This window comes from Gadus macrocephalus, chromosome 2 (assembly GCF_031168955.1).
Source record: "Gadus macrocephalus chromosome 2, ASM3116895v1".
NCBI lineage: Eukaryota > Metazoa > Chordata > Actinopteri > Gadiformes > Gadidae > Gadus > Gadus macrocephalus.
Window position 1 is genome coordinate 7,936,734 of NC_082383.1, and position 24,597 is coordinate 7,961,330.

At 43.0% G+C, this 24,597-nt stretch overlaps 4 protein-coding genes and 1 long non-coding RNA gene across 5 annotated transcripts in view; 2 read left to right on the plus strand and 3 right to left on the minus strand.

Annotated features, from left to right (window-relative positions):
• The first annotated feature begins 109 nt into the window (after window positions 1-109).
• mlx (MAX dimerization protein MLX) lies at window positions 110-5,446 on the plus strand. Its single transcript, XM_060038986.1, has 8 exons — window positions 110-734; window positions 1,453-1,489; window positions 1,623-1,712; window positions 1,850-1,959; window positions 2,061-2,163; window positions 2,387-2,486; window positions 3,005-3,206; window positions 3,307-5,446. The coding sequence occupies exons 1-8, from the start codon at window positions 693-695 to the stop codon at window positions 3,361-3,363; spliced, it is 741 nt and encodes a 246-aa protein (XP_059894969.1). The 5' UTR covers window positions 110-692; the 3' UTR covers window positions 3,364-5,446.
• psmc3ip (PSMC3 interacting protein) lies at window positions 5,370-8,956 on the minus strand. The gene is made up of 8 exons (XM_060039041.1): window positions 7,195-8,956; window positions 6,888-6,988; window positions 6,710-6,799; window positions 6,486-6,597; window positions 6,115-6,260; window positions 5,962-6,015; window positions 5,671-5,730; window positions 5,370-5,580 (listed from the first exon to the last, which is right to left on the minus strand). Exons 1-8 carry the CDS (start codon window positions 7,211-7,213, stop codon window positions 5,524-5,526), a joined length of 639 nt encoding a protein of 212 aa, XP_059895024.1. The 5' UTR covers window positions 7,214-8,956; the 3' UTR covers window positions 5,370-5,523.
• A 27-nt stretch (window positions 8,957-8,983) lies between these two features.
• On the minus strand, window positions 8,984-15,015 carry retreg3 (reticulophagy regulator family member 3). The gene is made up of 9 exons (XM_060038918.1): window positions 14,406-15,015; window positions 12,737-12,843; window positions 12,341-12,371; window positions 11,986-12,112; window positions 11,779-11,863; window positions 10,482-10,619; window positions 10,144-10,223; window positions 9,646-9,778; window positions 8,984-9,529 (listed from the first exon to the last, which is right to left on the minus strand). Exons 1-9 carry the CDS (start codon window positions 14,651-14,653, stop codon window positions 9,015-9,017), a joined length of 1,464 nt encoding a protein of 487 aa, XP_059894901.1. The 5' UTR covers window positions 14,654-15,015; the 3' UTR covers window positions 8,984-9,014.
• A 60-nt stretch (window positions 15,016-15,075) lies between these two features.
• Window positions 15,076-22,125, plus strand: tubg1 (tubulin, gamma 1). Its single transcript, XM_060038933.1, has 11 exons — window positions 15,076-15,387; window positions 15,832-15,944; window positions 16,221-16,388; window positions 16,506-16,574; window positions 17,578-17,657; window positions 17,951-18,077; window positions 19,169-19,255; window positions 19,865-20,014; window positions 20,390-20,542; window positions 20,669-20,830; window positions 21,128-22,125. The coding sequence occupies exons 1-11, from the start codon at window positions 15,339-15,341 to the stop codon at window positions 21,323-21,325; spliced, it is 1,356 nt and encodes a 451-aa protein (XP_059894916.1). The 5' UTR covers window positions 15,076-15,338; the 3' UTR covers window positions 21,326-22,125.
• Window positions 22,126-22,504: 379 nt separating this feature from the next.
• LOC132448036 (uncharacterized) overlaps window positions 22,505-24,597 on the minus strand; it is a 101,091-nt gene continuing 98,998 nt past the window's right edge. Inside the window, exon 2 of the long non-coding RNA XR_009523281.1 lies at window positions 22,505-23,826. This is a non-coding gene — a long non-coding RNA (uncharacterized LOC132448036). The remainder of the gene's footprint in view (window positions 23,827-24,597) is intronic.

Genomic DNA, 24,597 nt, shown 5'->3' on the forward strand with positions numbered 1-24,597 from the left:
AAAAAACCGCAGTAGCAAAAAAGCAGAAGAGTAACTTCCTGTGTAAAGGAGCAACAGAAGGGTGTGGAGGGAGGTGTTGTTAACATAAATATAGCACATATAACGTAGAATTGAGTTAGATGTTAGAAGCAAATGAGGTAGGATGGGAAAACAAATGGAAATGCAGGCCTACTAGTCCCAGATTACCTTAAATATAATTTATATTCAATGGGAATTATCATGGGAATTTCGATTGGACATGGAGGGGCTCAGATTATCCATACAGCCGTAGTCAGGTCATAAGGTAATTTCGAATTTTAAACAGTGTCAGGTAAAAAATGTGTCAGGTAATATCATGTCAAGTGGAATAACGTGCTGCAAAAGATTGTCCGACAGCCCCACTTTGCGTTTGAAATAGGAATGCACATAAATGTTTGGTAACTGTTCGAAGTTCAATCAAATAGCCGTGTTGTACAAATAAACGAAACACATCTCTTTAACTGAGAACGTTCTCTGAGCACCCAGTCCACCCATCCAGGCCATTTAACACTCATGTGATTTCAAACAACCCCAAGGTAGTCCTCCTCCCATTGTGTCCAGTAGAGGTAGCACTTACGCTCACTGTCTCCAAGGCTATCACTGCCAGAGTTTCTTTGTAGAGCGAGTTGTTGTGAGTAGTATCCTGCAGCTGCCGTTATTATTGTTATTAACACATGATGACCGATCCGATCACTTCACCAGAAGAAAGTTGGAAAGTAAGAAACAAACTCAACACATCGATGCTTTGTGTTTAAGATGGTTGCTTTGCGTGGCTATACGCTGAAAACTTACATTAACAGCAAGGAGCAGACGGGCTACTCACTCTCTTAGCCGCGCGGCTAACGTTAGCACACATTTACTAAGGTAGTGCAACACATATATTGCATGTGTTATTTTTTTTATAACAACAGTGCCCTTTTTGAAAAACGCATTGTCGACAAGAAACTATATTTGACTTGCAAATATAAGGCGACCTCCTAGCTGTCAACCTGTTGTTTTTTACTTGGACCTGACTGCTCCACCATGTCTTTGGAAGTGAAACCCTGGGATCTACTTTGTTGACAGGACGTTAAACAATCACGACTCATGTTAGCTTTGCTCAATGGTTTCAATCTTTGTAAACGTATTTCATATTGGTTTATCAACTTGTAGATCATATTGGTTTATCAACCTCATTTGAAAAACTCGGGTCTATGGGACTTTCCATTTATTTGTGTAGCCTGTTCTTTTTTTTTCTTCTACTAGGCTAAATAAATGACGTACCCTGTGTGTGTGTTGCATGTTTCCACGTGTTCCCTTTAATGACCTTCAGCAAATTGGGACATCACTCCGTGGGAGTTTAAGTTTGACTGTCTATTGTTGACTAGCCTCTCAACCCTCTTTATTTATGTTCTCTCATTCCACATCTTCAACTGTCTCGTGATGACACTACAGACCGAAGGTGCATTCAGTGACAGCGGGTTTGACCATGGTAAATGTAGGCTTTTTCAATTTATTATGCGTAGGATAGAGTTGTGCTTGCAAGTTCCATTGAGGTTATATTATGTCAAGCATTGTGTGTTTTAATACGATATCACCCTGACATTCATCTGATTCTGATGCAGGTTTCTTTACCGAGACCGCGTTAACGGGTAGTCTGGTCTCCAGAGCAAACAGCATCGGCTCCACAAGTGCCTCTTCAGTACCAAATACAGGTAGGGATATTGTGTTTTTGATTAGTGACGGAAATAAAAATGTATTTACAACTCATTTTCCTCATTAACTCTTATGTACTTACCTTTAATAATATTGATTGATTGGTCAATATATTGATTGGAGTTTTGCTATGTAGATGATGAAGACAGTGACTACAGACATGAGGCATCGTATAAGGATTCGTATAAAGACAGACGACGACAAGCACACACACAGGCTGAACAGAAACGAAGGGATGCCATTAAGGTTGGTATACATGGATCATGTATCCTCTGCCCAAAGGTGATCAATCAAGACAATTTGTTTATCCTCTCATCATCATGCATGGATCTATCTATTGCTTCCAGAAAGGCTATGATGACCTGCAGTCTATAGTACCAACCTGCCAGCAGCAATCAGAATTTGCAGTGGGGGCACAGAAAATCAGCAAGGCTACCATACTACAGAAAAGTAGGATTTTTTTCTTCATTGTACAACTTTACATGGACTCTATTACTACTACTACTACTACGTGTGCTTGGAATGACAAGCCTGTTAGATTGTGAGCTGGATAACAGATAACTGGATGTGTATATATATTTTTTTTTTTTATACACTTGACAAAACAGAATAAAGGTCCTGGGTTAACATGTATTCAGATCCATGCATTTTTTTTTTGCGGTTGGGTTTCTAGCCATCGACTACATCCAGTTTCTTCATAAAGAAAAGAAGAAGCAAGAAGAAGAAGTGTCCACACTGAGGAAGGAAGTGATGGCGCTGAAGATAATGAAAACGTAAGATGGCGCGGCCTCACAGAAACCGTTTTTGGCTAAACTACTCTTCGCACATTGAACCGTGTGTGTGTGTGTGTGTGTGTGTGTGTGTGTGTGTGTGTGTGTGTGTGTGTGTGTGTGTGTGTGTGTGTGTGTGTGTGTGTGTGTGTGTGTGTGTGTTTTTAATGTTAACATGGAAGAGCCTATGCAGAAAAACTAAATAAACATTGATTTGGACATTGGTTAGGCATTGGTGTCAATGCGTAATCAATAAGCAACTGGCTAAAGTTGGTCTGGGCATTCGCCTAGGATTACCAAACTTACCTCAAACACTCCGATTCAGTGTGGATGGCCAGCATCTTTCAGGAAAACGCTGGGATGGAAGGGAAAATAGTGTTTCCAGATTTCCGGCATAATGTGGACATGGTCTGATTCTGCAGCCGTGGCCAGGTCTCTGATCTCTTGATGCTTCGATGTTAAAGGAACATGCCAAATACGTAGATGAGGTTTTGAACTGCGGGCCCCTTGATTTGTTGCAGGAACTACGAGCAGATAGTGGAGGCCCACCAGAACAACCCCCAGCAGGGGGAGGAGCAGGTGTCCGACCAAGTGAAGTTCAGGATCTTCCAGAGCATCATGGACTCGCTGTTCCAGACATTCAGCAGCTCCGTCTCAGTGAACAGCTTCCAAGAGCTGTCGGCCTGTGTCTTCGGTTGGATTGAGGAGCACTGCAAGCCACAGGCAAGTACCACAGTCAGGCAGCAAGAAAACCAAGCTTGTTTGGAGCTGGTGAGCTTGTTCTTCTGATTTAACCCACGTCTGCTCTACTTCTTTCCTCCAGACGTTGAGAGATTTTGTGGTTGGCGTTCTCCGACAGCTCAACAGTCCGCTGTACTGATCCTTTTTACAACCTCTGGACTGAACTTCAAAATATATATTCGGCCGTATCTCTAAGGGAGCCGGCCGTCATCGAGCCACACCTTAGTATAGAGTGGCGAAGTCACGCCCCTTCCGGTAGAGCCCATGGGACCTATGAGATCGAAAAGTATGAATGGTTTCAATGGCGAGAAAGTAATTATTTTCTGGTCCCAGTCTTTATATGCCCTGGATTACACATATGTTGTTTGTCGATATAAATGATAATTTTTCATGCAAAGAAAAAACGAAAAAAATTCACAAAGAGGTTGATAATGTTAGGTTTAGTGTGAGGCCGCTTTGTGAACTACAGCTCTTCGCTGATCTCGACGGGAATGATATACGTCACCACCCACACTTGGAACCCCGGTACAGACATGGCGATCTCTCTGCTCCACTTCACCGCTTTTTACCAAGGGGAGAATAAAAGCATCGAAAGGGCTAAAAACCATTATAAATCGGGGCATGTGGAGGGCTTCAGTTATGCCGATGGGGAGATTGTCGGTCTTGTCCACGCAAGTCGCAGGGAGTGTGACCTTTGTGATGTCACATACGAGATGAGTAGTCTTTCTCATTGTGTTTTCTCTACAGCCTTTAACTGAAGAACAATTGCATAATAAACAGTCAAACTCTTGACATGAAAAATGATCATCTAAATCCACAAACAACATATGTGTAATCCAGGGCAGATAAAAACGTGGACCAGAAAATAATTACTTTCTCTCCATTGAAACCCATTCATATTTTTCGATCTCATAGGTCCCATGGGCTCTACCGGAAGGGGCGGGACTTGGCCATTCTATTACACTTTCCTCAGTTCAGGATAACATATCAAATAGGTTTAGAGGGAAACTGAAGCTTCAAGTTTTTGTTGAAAGCAAAATCTCCCCTCTAATCTCATGTCCATGTGATTGTGCCTAATTTAATTCAACATTATTACATGTCTCAGAGAAATAGATTTTCTGATGACCATGCAGCAGCAATGTCTGCAGATGAATGTTAACGCTGTGCTGGGTGATCCATTGTGCTGAGAATAATTCTGTTTACTTGATCACTTTTGCCTATAAATACATCATGATTCGTGTCTATGTTTTCAAATTATACTTCAGCCAGGCTGAAGTATAGTTTTAAGCCAAGACCAGTTTGAAGGTCTGTTATACCCTATAATTGTATAAGAAAGCAAATTACTGAAAATGTATTTAAAAATTGTCAACTTGAAATCTATACAGCTGTATTTTCACTGTTTGGTGTAAGTTTTTTATTTTGATTAGAATCTCGACTTTACCTGCCAACTTGGTGAACTGTTGCCAGATGTTTTGATACATGTTTTTTTCTACATTTCTAGTTCATTTTCTCAAATAGAAATACAAATAATTTGGAAGTGGTCAGTTTGTTCAATTGTACCTCAGTCAATTTTACTTAATTTATTGTGTGGGAAACATAAAAGCCATCTTTACTGAAAGTGCTCACTGCCTTTGTATAAATGCTTTCACCACCACTGATGTGGATCGCAAGTGATTGTATTTTAAATCCAGAGATCAAAAGGCAACACTGGGGTTTGAGCATGAGTAATGTATGGCAGTGGATACAATTTCCAAAGTCGTGTCTGCCTCTTATTGAATTAAACCCAATCCATTATTGCCGTAGTATCGCATAGCCATTTTCGGATTGCCAACCAACTCTCTAGGATCAGTAAAATACATCACATGGGGCTGAATCTGGACTAGACCCATAGCTGACACACATTTTGCTGTTTATTTTAAAACTTTGTATCAGATTTACTGCACTGGGATCTTATTTTTTTTAAAGGACACTACCTAAGTAGTGAGTACATACCTCAGTTGGTTGCTTCTTTCACACTGAAACTTTGTAATCTGTAAGAATTTTAATGTTTTACTTTAATTAGTTGCCTTTTTACTCTGTGTCTTGAAAATAATTGTAATCCCTATCTAGAGGTTATTTCAAGTGTGCATGTACATGTTTACAAACTTTGTATTTTATGTTTATTTTTATTTACCAACTCATTGAAAGGAAATTGTTGACGTTTAAATAAAATGAATCTCCTTCTTGTACATTTGGATATAATTTTGTGTCCAGATCCTGGTAATCTATATCGGATAAATAAATGAAAAGGATTTCCGTCTCAAGTAGTCGGTAAAACCACTTTGGAATCTTCATCCGTCTCAACGCCAACTTCCTCCTATAAAATGGGGAATTTCTTGTTTAATATACTCCCAGATTTATACTCTATATTCTGATACATGAATCTACTGAACAATTTTAGACTCACTAGAAACTGCTTCTTGCTCTTGGGATATCCTTCCAGAATGGCATCCATCATGTCTGATGCCTATACAAAGAAAGTTTAAAAGCTTTTTAATAAAGGACAATAAATGATTGTGTATTGGAGTTTATGTGAAATATTTTTTTTAATTGTGATAAAGCATATATTCATTATGTAGTCCTTCGTTAACTTGCACACATTTATAAACTGATGCCGACTAGCCATGGTATGCTTGCTCAGGGACAATTGAGCCATACACCTTTAATTAAGGCTTTTAGGTATAAGTATATACATTACCAGTCTTTTTCTCTTTTTCCACTCTTTCACATATACATCACGTTGTTTGTAAACCTGGAAGTTAGAAGTAATTCATTTAGTGAATTATAAGATGTTATTTTTCTGTTTTCTACCAAGTTCGGGTTTGAGGGGTGAGTAATGCTATCTCCCCACCTTCTCCTTCTCTTCTGGTGGGATATGATTAGTTGCTGATTGGATCTTCTGCAGACGCACCCGGTAACCAGAACAGTCCTCTTTCAGCTTCTTTATCTCTGATGTCAGTTCCTCTGTTGTCAATGAGCCTTGGAGTACTTTCAGTTCTGTAGATAGTTTATGTTTTACAATTACCCCAATAACAATCTAAACCATGCAAGATAAATTAATCCTCTTGGTTACTTGGAGCAGTCTAAACAAATAGTAATCAATGTTTGCTCAAACCATGTTCTCCGAGAACAATTTAGAAAGCATGAAATTAAATGAAAAGGAAATGTACACGTTTTGTTGCTGTGAAATGCAGCATGTAAACCAAATGTACGTGGCATCACCTGCATCCAGCTGCCTGCAGCTCTGATTGATGGACTGCACTTGAGTGCTGAGCCCTGAGATCTGGTTATCCATGGCCTTCAGGTCTGCATCATTCACTTGTGTAAATTGGCTCTGCGGGCGTAGTTTAAGTACAGGGAAGAAAATAAGCACGTAGCCACGAAACTCCGATAATGGATACGTTATGTAAGCTATATGTTTAACTTGTTGAATTTGGGGTACTAACCTGGTCGGCGAAATATATTTTTTGCTTGCCATATACTTTTTCTTTAATCTTCCCTTCCACCGCCAATTGCTCCATGGCTTTGACTACTGCCTAGGAACAGGAAATCAGACATCGCCGAAACATTAGCGTTGTGAATGCAACTGCTGTCATTGTTATAGATTCGTATTATTAATCTTACCGTTTTCCCCAGTCCATGCTGTTTTTGTAAATTGGTGAAAACATCTGTTGCACTATAAGGACGGTTCTTTTCATTCAAATATGCAAAAATGATTCCCACGCCTGTAACAAAGAAAGTACTTTATTGAATTTGACAAATTTACGTTAACATATATTCTTGATTCATGGAACTAACGATAGCAGGTAGCTGGCTAATCATAGACACAATAGAGCGATAACTTAAATCTCAAATGGTCAATCGTTTTACAAGAATATGCATATCAATGACACAGGAAGAATGTAATCTATCTTATTACATGTTGACTTACTGTTGTCTTTTTTGCTCATTTTGTCATCACTATATCACCAAAACTAAACTCAAAACGTTGTAAATCCCCGCGAAATATGCGTCAAAACAATACGTCAACACGCGTCAAATGACGCGTACCGGTATATCGTATGAACTTCCGCCGAGAACAGAACGTGATAAAGATATTGTGATATCCTATTTTATATTTAAATAATTATACAAACAAAACAGAGTTGCAAATTTTATTTATTTTTCGAAGAGTTGCACATCAAAATCAAACCCAGTTACAAAAATGTTTTAAACATTGATCATCGCTCATTAAAATTTCATTGAGCAATAATGTGCAACTTTCCACTCTAATCATAACTGCCATATATTTTGTTCCCCAATGGCCTATTCTGTGTGTGAATGGGTGTTCAGAATTAGTTTCTATTGTACTGAATTTCCCATCAATATTCTTTTGAAAATAAGAACATAATTGAGCAATTGGGTTCCTTCATGAAATAAGCACATAGAAGAACATTATTGCAAGTATTCCGATTGGTGGATATATTCAATAGGACAACAGCTGTGGCTCGTTTCAGTTTGAATGAAGAGGTACCATTCCCATTGTTACTCTGATGACATAAAGAATACACAATATAACTAGTTTGCCTGTCATAAGGTCAGACAGTCCAGCATGAAAATATTTACTGCGCACGTGTGCTCTTTCAGGAGCAGAATTCACTCTTTACATACTCACACTTATATCAAAAGGCTATCAGACTTAATACAGGGTTGAATGTAAACATAATTCTTCTATGTCAGAAAAATAACAGCATTTTCTGGATTTAATACAGATCCAAGGAGATTTTGTTTGTATTGCAGTTAAACCAAAACACTCATCAATGTAACTTTACATTGATCAATCATGTGGTTCAAACTGTAAAAACATTTGTTAAAAAATAAAAAATAAAACCTCCATCTTGAGATCACAGAAAATCTAAGCAGTGCTTTTCACCTTGAAGGAAAGATGCATAAAATAAACGTATTAAGCATTACTACATAGCATTATCTTTAGTATCTTAACATGTGCAGCCAAATTATTGTCCTGACTACCAGCAAAATAAAATGTATATCTAAAACTATTGAGATTCCTATTATGAGAAATATTAAGAGTAGAAGTTAAAGGGGGATCTCAAGAGTAGCTTATACGAAACACAGATGCTACTTAGATCCAACGTCAAGTTATAAGCTAAACTTGGTTGCTGTTCTTTTTTATATAATTGATCGGTTGTTGTAACTATACAATTGCTTTGTCCTCTCAAGGACTTCTGTTGCCATGCTTACATAGCATGATTGACCAAAAACTAATATAGAAAATATCAAACTATTTAATATCAGCAAGTAGATCAATATCAAGCTGTCACTCAAAAGGTGCTTGTCAGCACAAACCAAAAGGAATGTCATGTTTGGTCCCATGTTATGTAGCCCTGTGAATTTAGATCTCCTGACGGTCAACTTTTCTCTTCAGCCTCATCATTTGCATGTTGAAATGACCATAGTGGACATAGTCTCAATAATGCTGGTTTTTGACGTAATGAGGTTAAGATTTCCTTTACTTCTTTGTTGGATTAAAGTATTGCTCAGCCTACAACAAAAATGTACTCACAGGAGGAGTGAAGTAAACACTTAAATACCAGAATATGAGAAAGAGGTTGTAAAACAGATAAAAAAAAATTGTACTTCACAGTGATCAAATGAAGCCACTCAGGAGCATGGCTGCTGGAAAATAAAGTCACCTCTTTCGCACACAGAGAAACCCCCCCCCCCCCCCCCACACACACACAAACACACACACTACTGTGGTTTTCCCAGCAGATTGGACAAGTAGTTGGAAACCTGGCCGGGATCTCCCCGCCTACTTCCGGTTCCGGACACCGGATCCATCTGGTTCAGTTCGGACTGATCCAGCATCTCAAAGTCTTCCCCGTCCCAGTCCGTGTCCAGCTCCGAGCTCGACTGCTTGCGGTAGCTCCGCTGGGCCCTGGCCCGGGGCGGCCCTTCCCGGGCTCGCTGGCCAGCGTGGGACCGGGGCTGCAGGGCTCCAGCCAGCGCCGCCTGGATCATGTTGCTGGCGAACGCTCCGGCGAGTTCGTCCCTGAAGTTGGCGGCACAGAGCTCCAGGTCCTCCTGGTCCGAGTCAATGTCCGGCAGGGAGGCCCGGTGGCTGGCCAGCTCGGAGAGGCCCAAGCTGGGCAGGCCGATGCTCGTGTCGTCGTCGTCGTCCAGCAGGGTGGCGTCCGGGTTGAAGGTGGGGAAGTCCTGGAGGTCCTGAGCAAACGATTCCTCTGCGTCGCTGTGGCGGTCGAAATCTGAGCCGGGACAGAGACAAACGAGGGGAAGGCGTCAAGAGACGACAGGAGGAGTCGCTCCTCAAACACAATGACAACACATTGATCAGACACTTGTGCTGTGATTAAGTGCTTGCCTTCAGAGCCCTCTGTGAGTGGAGTCTGGCCCCGAGATAGATTGAACGTTCCATTGTCTGTGTAGGACACCTCAGCGTCAGAGTGTTCAGAGTCCGTCAGCGCAAGCTCCCTGGCCACAACAGCATCATCAAACTACAGACGGAATCATAGAAACAAACAGAAAAAACAGGTCAACTCAGTTCTACAGTACACTGATTGCATTTACATTTTAGCTTTGCATTTGAGGATATTTTCTCTTGGGTTAATAAGAGATAATAATAATGGATATTACATTAAGAATCTCTGGTTAAATGTACATAGGGGATACAGATTTAGATCAGTTTAGAAAGACTTGGAATCCTTATTAAACTTGCAAGACCCAATGCTTTTGGTCAATATAAATAGACATTGACGTCATCATTAGTACAGTGTCCTATTGATGTGTTTAGAAAGAGTGTGTTTCGTCGATCCAGCAATTGTTAATACTTTTTGAAAATGCATATTCTCAGACAACATACCGATGGACAGAAAGCAGCCAGCTCTTCCTCGCTGTCACTGGCATCTCCTGAGGCCGCACCGCGGATAGACCTTCTCAGGACTGACACACACACACACACACACACACACACACACACACACACACACACACACACACACACACACACACACACACACACACACACACACACACACACACACACACACACACACACACACACACAATACTGTCAAAGCACGACAAAAGTCGAGAACCTATAAAAACCATGTTGCACCTCAAGTACAACATATAGGTACTAAACATTTAATTGTGATTCTGACCAGATGGGTTTTTTATGGGTTGAGGACTAGTACTTACACTGATTATCAATAGGCTTAGACATCATGTATCCACGGACGCTGAAGTCCAGCCGCTGCAGGACTGGCTCTAGCCTCACGCTCACATGCTGCAGAAGCCTGTGATAGGCGGCCAGGGGAGCGAGGAGAACACCCATCACTAGAGGGACGAGACCACATAGAAACACATTGCATCCATTTAGTGGAAAAAGGTATCCTCCACTGTAGATGTGTTATTTTTTTTTATTGACATTAGCCAATTGATACCAACGGCTTGGTGTCCCAAATCATTGCATTTATTGACCTTGTGTTGTAAACTTTGTTAAACACTATAATGCTTTGTTGCATGTTAAGCACCATGTAAATATTGGCTTGACTGATCGATCAATTGTACGGATCCAACCCAACACATCTTGGTACCATATCCTGATAGAAAGCCTGGGACGTGAAAAAGTTAAGCTGCACCAGCTGCCTGGGATCGTAAGAGGTGTCACAGCAGAGCAGTGTTGTTTTCGTCAGGCAAGACGAAAACGAAAATGACGTCGTCAGACCCCTTTTTTCCATGACGAAAATGAGACTAAGACGAACGTCACCAAAGCCATATAAAGACTAAAATGTGACGAAAAATGTAGACATTTTCGTCAGACGAGAACTAGACGAGACTAAATTGTTAGTGAGTGGACGAACAAAAGTTTCAAAACATGCTTTTTTCCCGCCAACTATAATATGCGGAAAAGAAATGGAGAAATGGAGCCAGCTGCTTGTCCTAACAGTCACGCCCCCATCACACACTAAAAGCCTCGCTCGCGCGCAGCTGCGCCTGCACGCACACGGCACACGAGTGCGACAGTCCGACGAGTTTTCGTCGGACTAAAACTAGACTAAAACCTTTTGAGTTTTCGTCAGACTAAAACTAGACTAAAACTTTCAAAGATAGAAATGACTAAAATGGGACTAAAACTAAGAAGCATTTCGTCAAAAAGACTAAGACTAAAACTAAATCTAAAATGCCTGCCAAAAACAACACTGCAGCAGAGGGCCATGGCAGGGTTTGGTCCGCGTACCGTCTATGGTCAACACCGGCGGTCACAAGATTAGCGCTCCTTCAGCCATCAGCAAGCAAGCTCCCATCCTTGCCCATGTGTATAATTTATCCCAACTTTAATCACCTCTCAGAGAAGCAGCCCCCCCCAGCTTGGAAGAAGGTGCCCCCCAAGGCTCTGGTTTCAACCCCCATACATTTTTAAACATGGGCAGCCGCCACCAGAGTTTCCATGTCTCTGCGAGCACTCTGTCTCTCTCTTAACTACTGCACTCACCAGCAGAGTAGGCCAGAACCAGTCCAGGAATGTAGCGACCCACCATTGCCACTAGGCCCAGCACTGTGCAGGTCAGCAGGCAAAACTGATGAATCGAAGCACAAAAGAAAAATGCATTTGTCAGCTTCCTAGTGTATCATTTGTTATGTCGAAAGGTTGGTTACAGAGACAACGTGATGGAGAGTGAAGCATCAGACAGGGTTATACCTTGCCAGGATTGAGAAGTTTGTACTGGGCCATGCTGGCTGTGCAGGCTGCTCCACTGACCCAGGCCTCTGCGATGTGGTGGCACAGTTCAGGCACACTCAGAAGCCCAGGCTGCACCAGGCCCCAGCTTTAAGAGACGGCCAGTAATGCCAACATGACCCACTTTTCATTTTCATTTAGGCTCAGATGGCGCCTTGGAATTGCATCCGACATACAAATATACAGGTTCATTGAATGTTGCACATACTGATAAATGAAGAAGATAACTGTTTACTGTCCACATTCACATGAAAAAGCACCACAAAGGACATTTTCAAGTAATATTGAAAATACCAATGCATGAATAGCGACATACCTTTCATTTTCCATCTCATCCATTTTTCTCACTGCGGAAGAGACAAGAACCACAAATACATTAAAGCTAGAAAAATGACATGCCTAAAATCCCTCCAGCTAGGTTTCTTTTTCTTGAGATAAAATGCTTTTTGAGATGGCATGTTTTATTTGAGTTAAGCTTGCAACCTGAATATGTTCATTCGAATGATTTGATCTATTCATATTCACTTGAACTAGTGAGAGTAATTATTGAATTGGTGGCAAGTTAAACACCTCTGACTGACACCTTAGTTAACATGTATTGCAGCAATTAGTGAACGAAAGATAACAAGTCACAAATAGCAAATCCAAGTTTCTCCCATGTTATATTTAAAGCACAAAAGCTGGAGAACACAAAGGGAAGCAATTTTTGCACCTTTGATCAACGGCCATATTTTGTTCTTCCAGGTATCCAGGCAGACAAACACTGCCGTGCCAGAAGCCAGCAGGAAAAGCAGACGCAAGGAGGTCAGGGCAAAGAACCTGAGGGTTGAAGAGCAAACCTAACGTTAATGTGGAGTACTCCAAGTACCTCTGGGGCCAGTTGTCAGAGACTACATGAAATGTTTGTTAGAGTGTATCTTACAAGTACAACAAGCTTAGTTTGAAATAAAATGTGGGAACTACATTTCATTTCATTGTGCAAAAGGGATATCAGCATGCTAACCTGCTATCTGTTAGCCTGTGGCAGGATATATATGAAGGGGATATCACATGCAGAATAAGTGGATTTAGATTTAGAGGGGGTAGATTGAAACATGTTTAACACGCCAATGACCTGATGGAGAACAGACATGTTTCCATTGGTTCAAGAAGTCAAAAATAAGTTTATCTAGAGAATGGAATTTCACGAGGATTCATGTGTATAGCCTCCGGTTTAAAATGAGCCACATAGTCACATGATGGAATCCTGATTCATCTCGAGTAGGTCATTGACCTGTAAGCAATTCGGCAGATTGTGTACAAATCTAGTACATATGCTTTTGCTTTACTCCATTATAGATACATATCTTTATGAAGCTGTATCCTAGTATCATTCATGTTGGAATGCAATATTAGAACAATTGCACTAACTAAGAGTTGCTCTACTTAAGATCACATGGCTTCACAGGTTATCCAGTGCAACAAACAACCTGGCATTAGTCCTTTCCTTTCAATTGTTGTGTTAATAAGATTAGGCTACCTTGTTAAATAAGTTATTGGCATAAGCAGACCAATTAGCCCTTGGCAAGGGAGTGCATATTAGGGGCTGTGTGGTAGCAATTTTGGGGTAGCATAATACAATCCAAGCATACACAATGAAGGCAGTTTCATTATGTTACCACGGTCACAAACCCTTGGATTCCAGCTAGGATTTGAACATACAATTCTCTTTCCTCTCCATTATCTGTCACTCCATATTAGTCTGGGTTACTCTGAATGTCTTTAACTCTAACTACTGAAATATCTGTCTAATGAGGGCAGTGGCCACTGATTTGTGTAACAGAATAATACAATTCCAATTGTTGGCTCTCCTTGATGAACCTATTTCACCGTCTGATAATCAGAATTTTCTGGCTGTAACTTTGTAAACAGTGACACCATTTTAAAAAGTGCTAGATAAATAAATAAAACTAGTATTGATATCCTTATTGTTACAAGGGCACATCTTTTGGATGTTTGTTGCCTACATCATGTGGAACCTAATTGAATAATGATTCACACTAGACAACAATCATGAGATGACACCCATGTCAGCAGCAAAATTGCCAAATGTAGCCCTGCGACAGGACTGATTAATATACATTAGTTAGGTTGCACATTTGATGTTTACAAATACGTACATCAGTCTCTTTTTCATCTATAAATAGAAATGCCAACTGAACACTCTGCCTTGTCATGGTTGAGATGTGTCAACGGTTTCGGTAACGACTCTGTGGCAGGTTTTTCCGCTTGGAATTGAAACACAAGACGTTTTGAGTTTCAATTGCAATAAGAATCTCAATCAAAAAAACATCATTAACATCAAACGACGTTAAAGTTCATGTGATGTTGATGCAACTTACCAGAACACCACGTTGACCACCGTGTATACAAGCACACACTGGAAAGGTCTTTCCCAGATTAAGACCGACTGTAGATAGGTCAAAACAGGCTCATACGTTCCCAATGCCCTCTGGAGAGAGACTTTGACAGCCCGCACCTGGCTATCCTTCTCGATGGAGTGCGGTCGAGAACGCAGGTTAACCCCTGAACCCTGTTTGTCGACAACATCGTCGTTGGTTGCGTCTACCACTGCCCCAATGTTAGCCATCTTTGTCAAGTATATTAGTCCAATGATCCTGAAACAATCTTGTAGTGTACACAGCAGGTACCCGCTCGGCGGCCGCACAGCAACTCGGAACAGCTGAGCTAACCTAGCTGAAAAGATCGGCTAAAGTTAGCAAAGATGTGGAGACGTTTGCGAGCTCATGAGACCAGCCAACGCATTGAATTCACTGTATGCATAACTATAGGCCCGTTGGTTAAGTCATACGTAGAAATATCATCACTATATTACAAGAGTACACGCCACGTACTATCTGACATTTTGTACAAAATATAGCGCAACTACCTCTGAGTTCAATATTGTTAAATGGCGTAACCTGTTTTTCTTTTTTTGCCCAGCATCATGGACTGGTTGATGCAAACACGTGTCAGAGCTGTTTTAACCAATCAGATTCTCCATGGCCTATGCATTCGCCTCGTCAGTGGGAGTGTTCCGTGACGCATTGTACGCCGCGTTTTGACCCAGCCACGCTGTTGGTTAACCCGTTCCTTTTGCAATGTTTCGTTTGCGAGGCTAACTGGAACGCGCCCCTGCCGTTCATGCGCAGTACTGGTCCTTACCAAGCGGGAAGACGAAACGGGGCTTTTGGTCGCTGCTACTGGTGTTGAAAACTGCCTTTTCTTCTGTTCTTTTAGCTAGCCAGCCGGCTGGAGAATCAACAGAGGATAACATGCCGCGGGAAATCATCACTCTGCAGCTAGGACAATGTGGAAATCAAAGTATGTTTTAAGTGAAACAAGCTTTAGGGCGTTATTGTTGTTAGCCACTGTATTGTTAGCCTGCTTAGTTGCGCAGAGGCTCTAACTTGACTAACGTTACAATGATCATCTTTAATGGCTACGGCAGCTATTTGGTAGTGTAATCGGTTATAAATTATAGCATATCGGTTCCCTATGCTTGGTTGTCAACCCAAACCTGGCCTGGCTTAGCTAGTTGCTGGCTTGGTAGTTTTGAATTACATGTGAGGCTAGATGTTGGTCCACACTAGAGACCGTGGATATGGTGTGACCCAAGTGTGGTATTTTATTATTGATATTTCACTGGGATCCTTTTTCATATTGCTTTTTTTCTTCGTCGTTAACGTTAAACTAACATAGTTTGGATTAACTGAATGACTCGAGTTGATGTTATGGTACAATAATATCCTCTTTTGCATTATATAGTTGGTTTCGAGTTCTGGAAGCAGCTTTGTGCCGAACATGGTATCAGTCCAGAAGGGATTGTGGAGGAGTTTGCCACTGAGGGCACCGACCGAAAGGATGTCTTCTTCTATCAGGTAGGCCAAGCATCCTGATATTGTACTGTGCATCTAAAATGGTCTTTGAGGAAAAAAGATGCGTTACCAAAAGGCTTGTCATTGACCTGGAGCGGTTGCTTATCTTGCATTCAATTAAAGAAAGTATTTGCTATAATGGATGCTATTAAATAGTAGTCAGCGCATGACTCGCCTGCCTTCTCCATAAGTGCAGCTCAAGCCTGTGCCACTAGATGGAGCAACTGTCGCGTCCATCCATTTCACTTAACGCATTGACCGGTCCTTGTTACCCCATAGGCCGACGACGAACACTACATACCACGTGCTGTCCTGTTGGATTTGGAGCCCAGAGTGATCCATTCCATTCTGAACTCTCCCTACGCCAACCTGTACAACCCAGAGAACATCTACCTGTCCGAGCATGGAGGGGGAGCAGGGAACAACTGGGCTAGTGGATATTCCCAGGTAACACCCAGAAAATTACAAGATGCCTAGCGGGCGTCCCTGAACCCATCATTCCGAAATCGAAAGAAAATGTCTTTTGTTATTTTGTGTGTTAATTTGTCTTTTTTTGTTTCTTAGGGTGAAAAAATCCACGAAGACATCTTTGATATTATTGACCGAGAGGCAGATGGTAGTGACAGTTTGGAGGTGAGGTCCAATGACTCTTATGATCTCTTTCGCCTAGCAAAGGTATAACAACCTGGGTATGTGGAATGGCATAAATTGTATTATCGTAGCATAGCAGCATCATTAATAAGTTATATGTGGGTTTATCAATAACTAAAAAAACAGCTAGCTAGAGTTCAGTAGTAGGAATCTGTCAAAATAACTGATTACCTTAATTTGGCTACCACGGTTACTCTGTCATTTAGTTGCCTAAACCTCATCCTGGAATAAATATCTTGGTTAGAAAGCATCTTCTCACTTCAAACATCCCTTCACCATCATCCAAGGAGTCACGCAGATTCTCCTTGTGGATTGTCTGTGAAATGTGAAAATGAGTCCACCATTCTCTTCACTACTTTCTATTAGGTCCTATCCTCCTGCAAACCTTAAGCAGAATGCATGTGTTCTTGTGGATAGACTGAACCACCTTTATAGTGCACCTACGCAGAACCCCCTTCCTGTCCACGTTTGCCTTCTTCAACCCACTGAAGCCCCAGCAGTCACCCTTGGTAGCACTATTCTTAGACTGGGTTTGAAGTTCTCTTCTACTTCTGCCAGCCAGCAGCCACCCATAAAACAACACTCCAGCTTCCCCTTTGAGCGAGCCGCACGTTCGTGTGTGTGTGTGTGTTTGTGTGTGTGTGTGTGTGTGTGTGTGTGTGTGTGTGTGTGTGTGTGTGAGAGAGAAAGGTAGGTAGGCAGGCAGGTTGTGTGTGAGAGAGGGAGTGTGTGAGAAGTGTGTGTGCTGGCAGGGTGTGGTGTGTGGGAGGGCTGGTGATAATAGCCGGTCGCCTGCAGAAGGCAGGTATTACTGGGCCCTCCCGGGTGGGAGAGGGAGGCTGTTTGTGAGGTGGGGCCCTCACGCCCATTTATTCAACCGCCTAGGAAGGGGGGGCAATTTGACACCCACACACGACGCATATAGCCGCCTGTACGTTTTTAACCCTCAAACAGAAGAGGATAAAGGAGCCGTTTGTGCTTTCAGGGGTTTGTCCTGTGCCACTCGATTGCTGGAGGAACCGGTTCGGGCCTAGGATCCTATCTACTGGAGAAGCTCAACGACAGGTCGGCAGATATGCACACACCATAGTGTTTGACTTGATGTCTAAAAATAATTTAAAAAAACGACACTAGAATGCATTAAACAATGGGTAAAACGTACACAAAGTTGTTAAATACAGTTGTTACTACTGTTATTAAAAGCTATATATTTTTTAAGCCCTTCATTTCCCTTGTTGTGTAGTTTCCTGTGAATTGCAGTCACCAAACTGCTCTACTCTTCTTTAAATAAAGTGTTCATTCGAATGATTTGATCTATTCATATTCACTTGAACGGTTCCCCTGTGACCCATCCTCAGGTACCCCAAGAAACTGGTGCAGACGTACTCTGTGTTCCCCAACCAGGATGAGATGAGTGATGTTGTGGTCCAGCCCTACAACTCCCTGCTTACCCTGAAGAGGCTCACGCAGAACGCAGACTGCGTGGTATGCAAGCAACGCACTTACTTTGTGTGTGTGTGTGTTTCCCCCTCTCTTCTTGGGAAAGGGTTCAACGAAGTTTCCTGGTAGAATCATGCCGTGATGTTACACGGAAAAGGATGATGCTGCTCCCGTTGTAATTCGATTGAAGATACAGCGAGAAAGGGGAAGTTCACAGTGGTATTAACCTCAGAGTTGCTTTACTGCCTGGAGATTAGTTGAGTTGTGTATCGATATACTGGATATGTTATTTGGAATTTCAAAGTTCAAAAGGTCAATCAAAGAGATAAGTAACAGGCTACCTTCCTGGTTCAAGGAAAAATAACTAGCCATTAAACAGTAGTCTGGTAGTGCTTGATAACTTTTCCATCAGTGGCTATGCTTGTCATCGATGCAACGCTATTAATATTTAAACGGTTCCACAATTACGCTGAAACCTTTTTCCTTTTTGCACTTTGACAAAAAAAAGTGAAAATCTATCAATATTCATATTTAATGATTTATATGGAGCAATGTGTCAAATTTGGGTCTGGTAAAATAGATGCAGCAAAAAAATTTATCATAATTTTCAGTAAAATGTGTTAAACATTTGCTCTTTAATTTCCTCCAAAAGGGGGTCTGTATGGCTCGTCCAATATAACAAGGAAAGCCCTAGTGTTGTGGCATTGCATACTTTTGATTAAATCTCAATTTTGTTAAATTTTTGTGCTGATTGTGTTACAAAACAACGCTCAGACTCTCTAATAATGTTTCCTCTCTAATACCTACTTCCTCCAGGGCCCCCTCACAGGGCCCTCATGTTGATTCAATTAGCCAGGAAGCTAATAGAATTTGCCCCAAAGAATCGGTGCCCCTGTGGGCCCGCCGTACAGTGTGCCTCTTGTGTTTGTTTCTGGCCCCAAACAACAGGCCCACAGTGTAGCCACTGAAGAGCTTCTCTTCAGTGCCTTCATTGCTTTAAAATACCCTCCTCTCCCTCCTTTTATTTTTGCACTGGTTCTTCGACGCCACATGGCCGTTTCCCCCTGTTTTACGCTGCTCAATGGCCTTCCGTCTCCTTGAATTCTCGCGGAATGTTTGCTGTGTTTGTCACTTAGGTGGTGCTGGATAACACGGCTCTCAACCGCATCGCCACCGACAGGCTACACATCCAGAACCCCTCCTTCTCCCAGATCAACCAGCTGGTGAGTGTTGGCCCCAGGCACGCCTACAGACACAGACGCACCTGAAGTCTTGAGTTCAGCCAAACCGCCTTGCACGTGACAAGAATGACTGGAGGTGTCTTTTCTTTCTTCCTCGAAACTAGTTTGGCCGGTCCCTTGTCAGACGGAATTGTGTGTGTGTGTGTGTGTGTGTGTGTGTGTGTGTGTGTGTGTGTGTGTGTGTGTGTGTGTGTGTGTGTGTGTGTGTGTGTGTGTGTGTGTGTGTGTGTGTGTGTGTGTGTGTGTGTGTGTGTGTGTTGCGATGCAGACATGCATAGTTTCAAATTCCCTTACAAATTCACGTGCACCACATTTTTTCTACAGCCAGTTCGTTTTAGCTCCAAATGAGATTTTCTGCCTTTTTTTTTTTCTTTCCTTTTTTCTCCCCAGACCAAATTGATTATGCAAGAACAAATCTATGCTTGGGCCTGAGGTGGATAGGATTTTATCCTTTAGACATTATGTAGTTGAGACCGTTTTCTGATGGCTGCAGTGAAGAACTGGTGGTCTTTTGTTCTCTTCCAATGCAGCTTCCAGCTAAAGTCGTCACACTCAATCAAGCCGTTCCTAATGTAACGTTGTCACTCACAGGTCTCCACCATCATGTCCGCCAGCACCACCACCCTGCGTTACCCAGGTTACATGAACAACGACCTGATTGGCCTGATCGCCTCACTCATCCCCACGCCGCGACTCCACTTCCTGATGACGGGCTACACACCCCTCACTACTGACCAATCGGTTAGTACTGGTTTGGGGGCTTCACTCAAAGTAGCCACAGCAGTGATTAGGTTATTGGTTCCCAGTGATATCTAAATTGGTTGGATGCCAAGTATCAGTGGTGTCGCGTATTGGCTAGGGAGGTGGACACCCATCCAAAGGATACAGGGGTTTTCCTCCCAAGACCGCAGCCCACCCGTAGGCATCCTTGATCTGTAACTCTGTCCCTGCTCATTTTCATGTATCTGTATTCACGGCAAGACACTTTGTGTCTGATTTAAAATATCCTCAAAATGCCAAATAGCAACGATAGTGAACAACTTGAGCCGATTGGGAGCAGGGCATTCCAGTCCGGTCGGTTGTGTGACCGTCTTCCCCTTCCTCCCTCTGACCCAGGTGGCCAGCGTGAGGAAGACCACGGTGCTGGACGTCATGCGGAGGCTACTGCAGCCCAAGAACGTCATGGTGTCCACGGGGAGGGACCGGCAGACCAACCACTGCTACATCGCCATCCTCAACATCATCCAGGGAGAGGTGGACCCCACCCAGGTGCGTGTTCCTTCTGCTCCGTCATGCGCGGCGGGGGTGGGGGGGGGGGGGGGGGGGTTCCTTCCACTACTGTCTGTGAACAGGAGGGAAACTCACGGACGGGGTTTGTTTTTATGGTGTCTTCAGGTGCACAAGAGTCTGCAGAGGATCCGCGAGCGCAAGCTGGCCAACTTCATCCCCTGGGGCCCGGCCAGCATCCAGGTGGCCCTGTCCAGGAAATCTCCCTACTTGCCCTCGGCCCACCGTGTCAGCGGCCTCATGATGGCCAATCACACCAGCATCTCCTCTGTAAGTCGCCTCCCACAAAAGGGGGATCTCTTTTGTGATTTGTCTTTTCTTCTAGGGGATTAACGTAGTATTTTCTTCATTATCTTTCTAGTAAGGTCATTTAAGTGTTGACTCTATAGTAAATACTCCAATGTTGAGGCTGACTTACTTTATTTTAGGTTTATCCACTTGAGTTTAGCCGTAATAAACATGACGTTTAATTGTTTGAGCAGACACTTTTATCCGAAGCGACCTTATGAAGTGAGTCTGAATCCAATCAAAGCAGCCTTTTTAACGATCCGCCCGTTTGCCTTGCAGCTGTTTGAGCGGACGTGCCGGCAGTACGACAAGTTGCGGAAACGGGAGGCCTTCCTGGAGCAGTTCCGTAAAGAAGACATTTTCAAGGATAACTTTGATGAATTGGACAACTCTCGCGAGGTTGTCCAGCAGCTGATCGATGAATACAGTGCAGCCACCAAACCAGACTACATATCCTGGGGAACACAGGAGCAATGAGAGCGCCTGTGCTCAAGCTCTCATCTAGCTAACCCCAACACCAGTTTCTTTCTCCCCCCAGGATCCTGTATTTACCAAGACTAGGGTTTTCAAAACCGTGTCGGTCTCGCCTTCCAGATACAACGGCACCCACGTTTCCCAATTGCACAAACACCAGCCATCTCATCTCTATAGGTTTTCTATTGCATGGCGTGTATCTGGACATTGAAATGCTTATCAGTAGATCGAATGGTCAAAACTAAGCCCGATATACTCCCCCAAAAGCAACCCTGCCATTGGTGTAGTCAGGTGATCGATTCCTCTGCATTGATCCTTGTTTACTTCTGAACGTATCTGTGTCAGTATTCGATCCCTGTGGTTGTGAAACTGCAAATTTGCCACCCTTTCAAAACCTAGACAGTAATTTGCCCCCTTGTTGTGGAATTAGATAGTGCTTTGTGTCACTGATCATCAGATTTCGTTATGCCATCCACAGAATTTATGACACGATGGTTGATCACATTTCCTGGGAGGGTCCACACTCACAAAAGCCTTTTGAAAAATATTCAGAGGTTCGGGGCTTAACATGCTCAATGGTGTTTCCATTCAATGTAACTGCAATGCTGATGAATTGGTTAAATTGCAATGACACTCAAAACAGAGATTGTACAAAAGTCTGACCTTTTTGTTTTTCATCGTGCCTGTATCTAAATATGACCTAAAAGAGTAACCAGTCAGCTCTAAGGTCATCAAAATGTACATACCATGTTGCTTTGCCTGTTGAACCTGTGTGAAATATACTTAATAAAAGTTGTTTTTTTTACTAAATAGTTTGGGTTGTATCTGTTAAAGAGGGTTACATGCTCGGATCAGCCAGCAGTTTTCTTCAATCCCAGTTGTGAAATCTCAACCTAGAGTGGCCTTGTGTTATCATTGGCCAAGTCGTTTCTTTCTTCAGGTCTGTTTAGGCTCATTACCACAGGAGAACACCGTGGCACTCGGCAACGCCTGCTCACCCAGCCTTTGTTTTGAACCAGAGGAGCCTTTCAAGTGGGTGGTGTTTGGAGCCATACTAGCTCACCCCAAACCGTAGCCCTCTGAAGTGCCAGATAGAAACAATGCTGGGGCATGATGGTTCCAGAGTGTACCCACCTGGAAAGCACATGATCTTTTGTTAAGGAAGGAAAAGACTTGCAAGGATATGGTAAAATGGTGCTCATTTATTAATTACATACAGTATTTATAGTTTTTATTGCACTTCCAAGTTAGCTAAAACAATAGTGCAATTAACAATACACACGTTACATAACGTAAAATACAAAAAAAAAGTACCATGCATACAAACAAGCTTGAAGATAAAGCAGCAACCTCTGATTTTTCTTGTCCTTAGTCACGTGTGTTTGTGTTTGTGTGTAGCTCAGAGCTGCCTGCAGCTGCAGTAGAAAGCTAAAGGCCTGCAGGATGGCAGGAGAAACTAGCGCTAGCTGGCTTTGCAATGACAGTCAGCCACTGTGAGTGAACACGTCTGCTGGAGGGAGGGTGGCTGGTTCGATTGTTAGGGCCGTAGATCAGATAATACTGCTAAAATACAATTTCCCTGCCCCCCCCCCCCCCCCCCCCCCCAAAAAAAAATACCAATCAATTTCAGATCTCAGATTAGTCTTACAAAAGTTGTACAAATACAGGTGGATCTCCCTACATTTTTGTCAAAAATATATTGGAGTATAAAGTAAAGGGGCATGACATGAAATAAAGTAGGAGGAGCAGTTATGGGGGGGGGGGGGGTCATTTTCTATAAAAAAAAGTGTCCCGACATCCATCTTTGGTCCATGATCAAACCCGTGACATGGCAGAACGTGTGCTCCAGGAGTCCAACTGAAAGACCCAGACGGAGAAACGAGGAGCAGAGCCGCCGTGTCCATACTGACAAGGGAAGGGATCTGTGAGTGCGTCTAACCTGGTTCCACACATTCATCACCTGCTTTGGAAGAAAGAAAAAAGTACCTATAGTTCCGGTACCAGTAGCAACATAAGCCAGTATTGAAAAAACATCTAGATCCACATTTTAAAAAGACAGGAAAAAAAAAGAAATGAGAAAGAAATATACAAAGTTAATGTCTAAACATAAATAACACAAGAACAGAATTCAATGGCCAGAATTAAAATAAAAAACAACGGTGGATAGGGATAAGTACACATCGTCAAGCTTCTCTCTCTCCCCCCCCCACCCCCCCAAATTTTTGTCCACATTCCTTGGCGGGCTTTTTAACGTGGTATCTCAACAGCTTCAAACAACCCCCTGCTTACGAAAGCAGAATCATTTAATGAGGAGCAGAAGTCAATCGAACGCTTTGCCATTAGACACATGATGAAAAAAACAACTAAAACAAAATTCTCCAAACAGCCAACAGTTAGTTTGTTTGTGGTCTTTCAGGTTGAAAGCTGCAGCTAAGTAGAGAAGCCCAACTGAGCGACATGTCAGAGTCTTTGGTGAAGATAACGCTGTGCCTACAGTATATTCACTTCTTTCGCGCACACACACACACACACACACACACACACACAGCCCAGGCACGGTCTCTCCGTCTTCTCTCCGCATGTGCACAGGAGTCACGTGACTCAAACACGCAAAACATCCATGCACGTTGCACGCACCCCTCTCCCTAATAGTCCCCAGAGAGGTGGTGCTGGTGCTGGTGGAGGGGGTGGCGATGGTGGTGGAGGACAGAGTCTATACGGCGAGCGCAGCCAAAGTGACTGAGCTGCATGAGCTCCACATCTGGTTGCAGTTCCAAGTTCACATGGCCGGCTGCTGCATCAACAGTTCCAGGTAATGCAAGCCTGGGCTGGGGCTCTCATGAGCTGAGCCCCCGCGTCTCTGATGAGTGTGTCAGGGATCGGTGGTGGAAGAGGGTGGGGGGGGGGGGTGGGCGGTGAATGAGTGATCGCGTATGTGTGTTGCTGTCCATGTGTGCGTGTGTATGTGTGCGTGTTTGTGTGTGATAAATCTCAGCGAGGGAAAGAGGGGGGGGTGGGACATGGGGTGAGGCAAACTTCTTCTCAACACTATTCCAGCAGTGAAAGAGGAAGGGGGGGGGGGGGGGGGGTGGGAGGGCGGGAGGGAGGGTCGCCTTTCTAGGAAAAGCAATGTCGGAATGGCACACATTGAGCCAGAGAGTGAGCCAGAGAGGCAGAGTGAGGAAAAAGGCATTTAGAGGGGGGAGCGATAGAGAGAGACCCAGAGAGCGAGGAAGAGGCATAGAGAGGTAGAGAGGCAGAGAAAGAGTCTTTCC

What these genes read in the sequence shown, in the direction of transcription:
- psmc3ip (XM_060039041.1), bottom strand. An exon ending in CACCAGAAGAGAAGGAGAAG is followed by an intron (nt 6,016 to 6,114) that starts GTGGGGAGATAG and finishes TCTAACTTCCAG; the next exon opens with GTTTACAAACAACGTGATGT. An exon ending in GGAAAAAGAGAAAAAGACTG is followed by an intron (nt 5,731 to 5,961) that starts GTAATGTATATA and finishes TTCTTTGTATAG; the next exon opens with GCATCAGACATGATGGATGC.
- tubg1 (XM_060038933.1), top strand. Translation starts at nt 15,339, where the DNA reads ATGCCGCGGGAAATCATCACTCTGCAGCTAGGACAATGTGGAAATCAA. An exon ending in GGGCTAGTGGATATTCCCAG is followed by an intron (nt 16,389 to 16,505) that starts GTAACACCCAGA and finishes TTTGTTTCTTAG; the next exon opens with GGTGAAAAAATCCACGAAGA. An exon ending in GAGAGGTGGACCCCACCCAG is followed by an intron (nt 20,543 to 20,668) that starts GTGCGTGTTCCT and finishes TGGTGTCTTCAG; the next exon opens with GTGCACAAGAGTCTGCAGAG.
- retreg3 (XM_060038918.1), bottom strand. Translation starts at nt 14,653, where the DNA reads ATGGCTAACATTGGGGCAGTGGTAGACGCAACCAACGACGATGTTGTC. An exon ending in AATATGGCCGTTGATCAAAG is followed by an intron (nt 12,372 to 12,736) that starts GTGCAAAAATTG and finishes TCTCTTCCGCAG; the next exon opens with TGAGAAAAATGGATGAGATG. An exon ending in ACTCACAGAGGGCTCTGAAG is followed by an intron (nt 9,530 to 9,645) that starts GCAAGCACTTAA and finishes GTCCCGGCTCAG; the next exon opens with ATTTCGACCGCCACAGCGAC.
- mlx (XM_060038986.1), top strand. Translation starts at nt 693, where the DNA reads ATGATGACCGATCCGATCACTTCACCAGAAGAAAGTTGGAAA. An exon ending in TGACAGCGGGTTTGACCATG is followed by an intron (nt 1,490 to 1,622) that starts GTAAATGTAGGC and finishes ATTCTGATGCAG; the next exon opens with GTTTCTTTACCGAGACCGCG. An exon ending in CTCTTCAGTACCAAATACAG is followed by an intron (nt 1,713 to 1,849) that starts GTAGGGATATTG and finishes TTTGCTATGTAG; the next exon opens with ATGATGAAGACAGTGACTAC.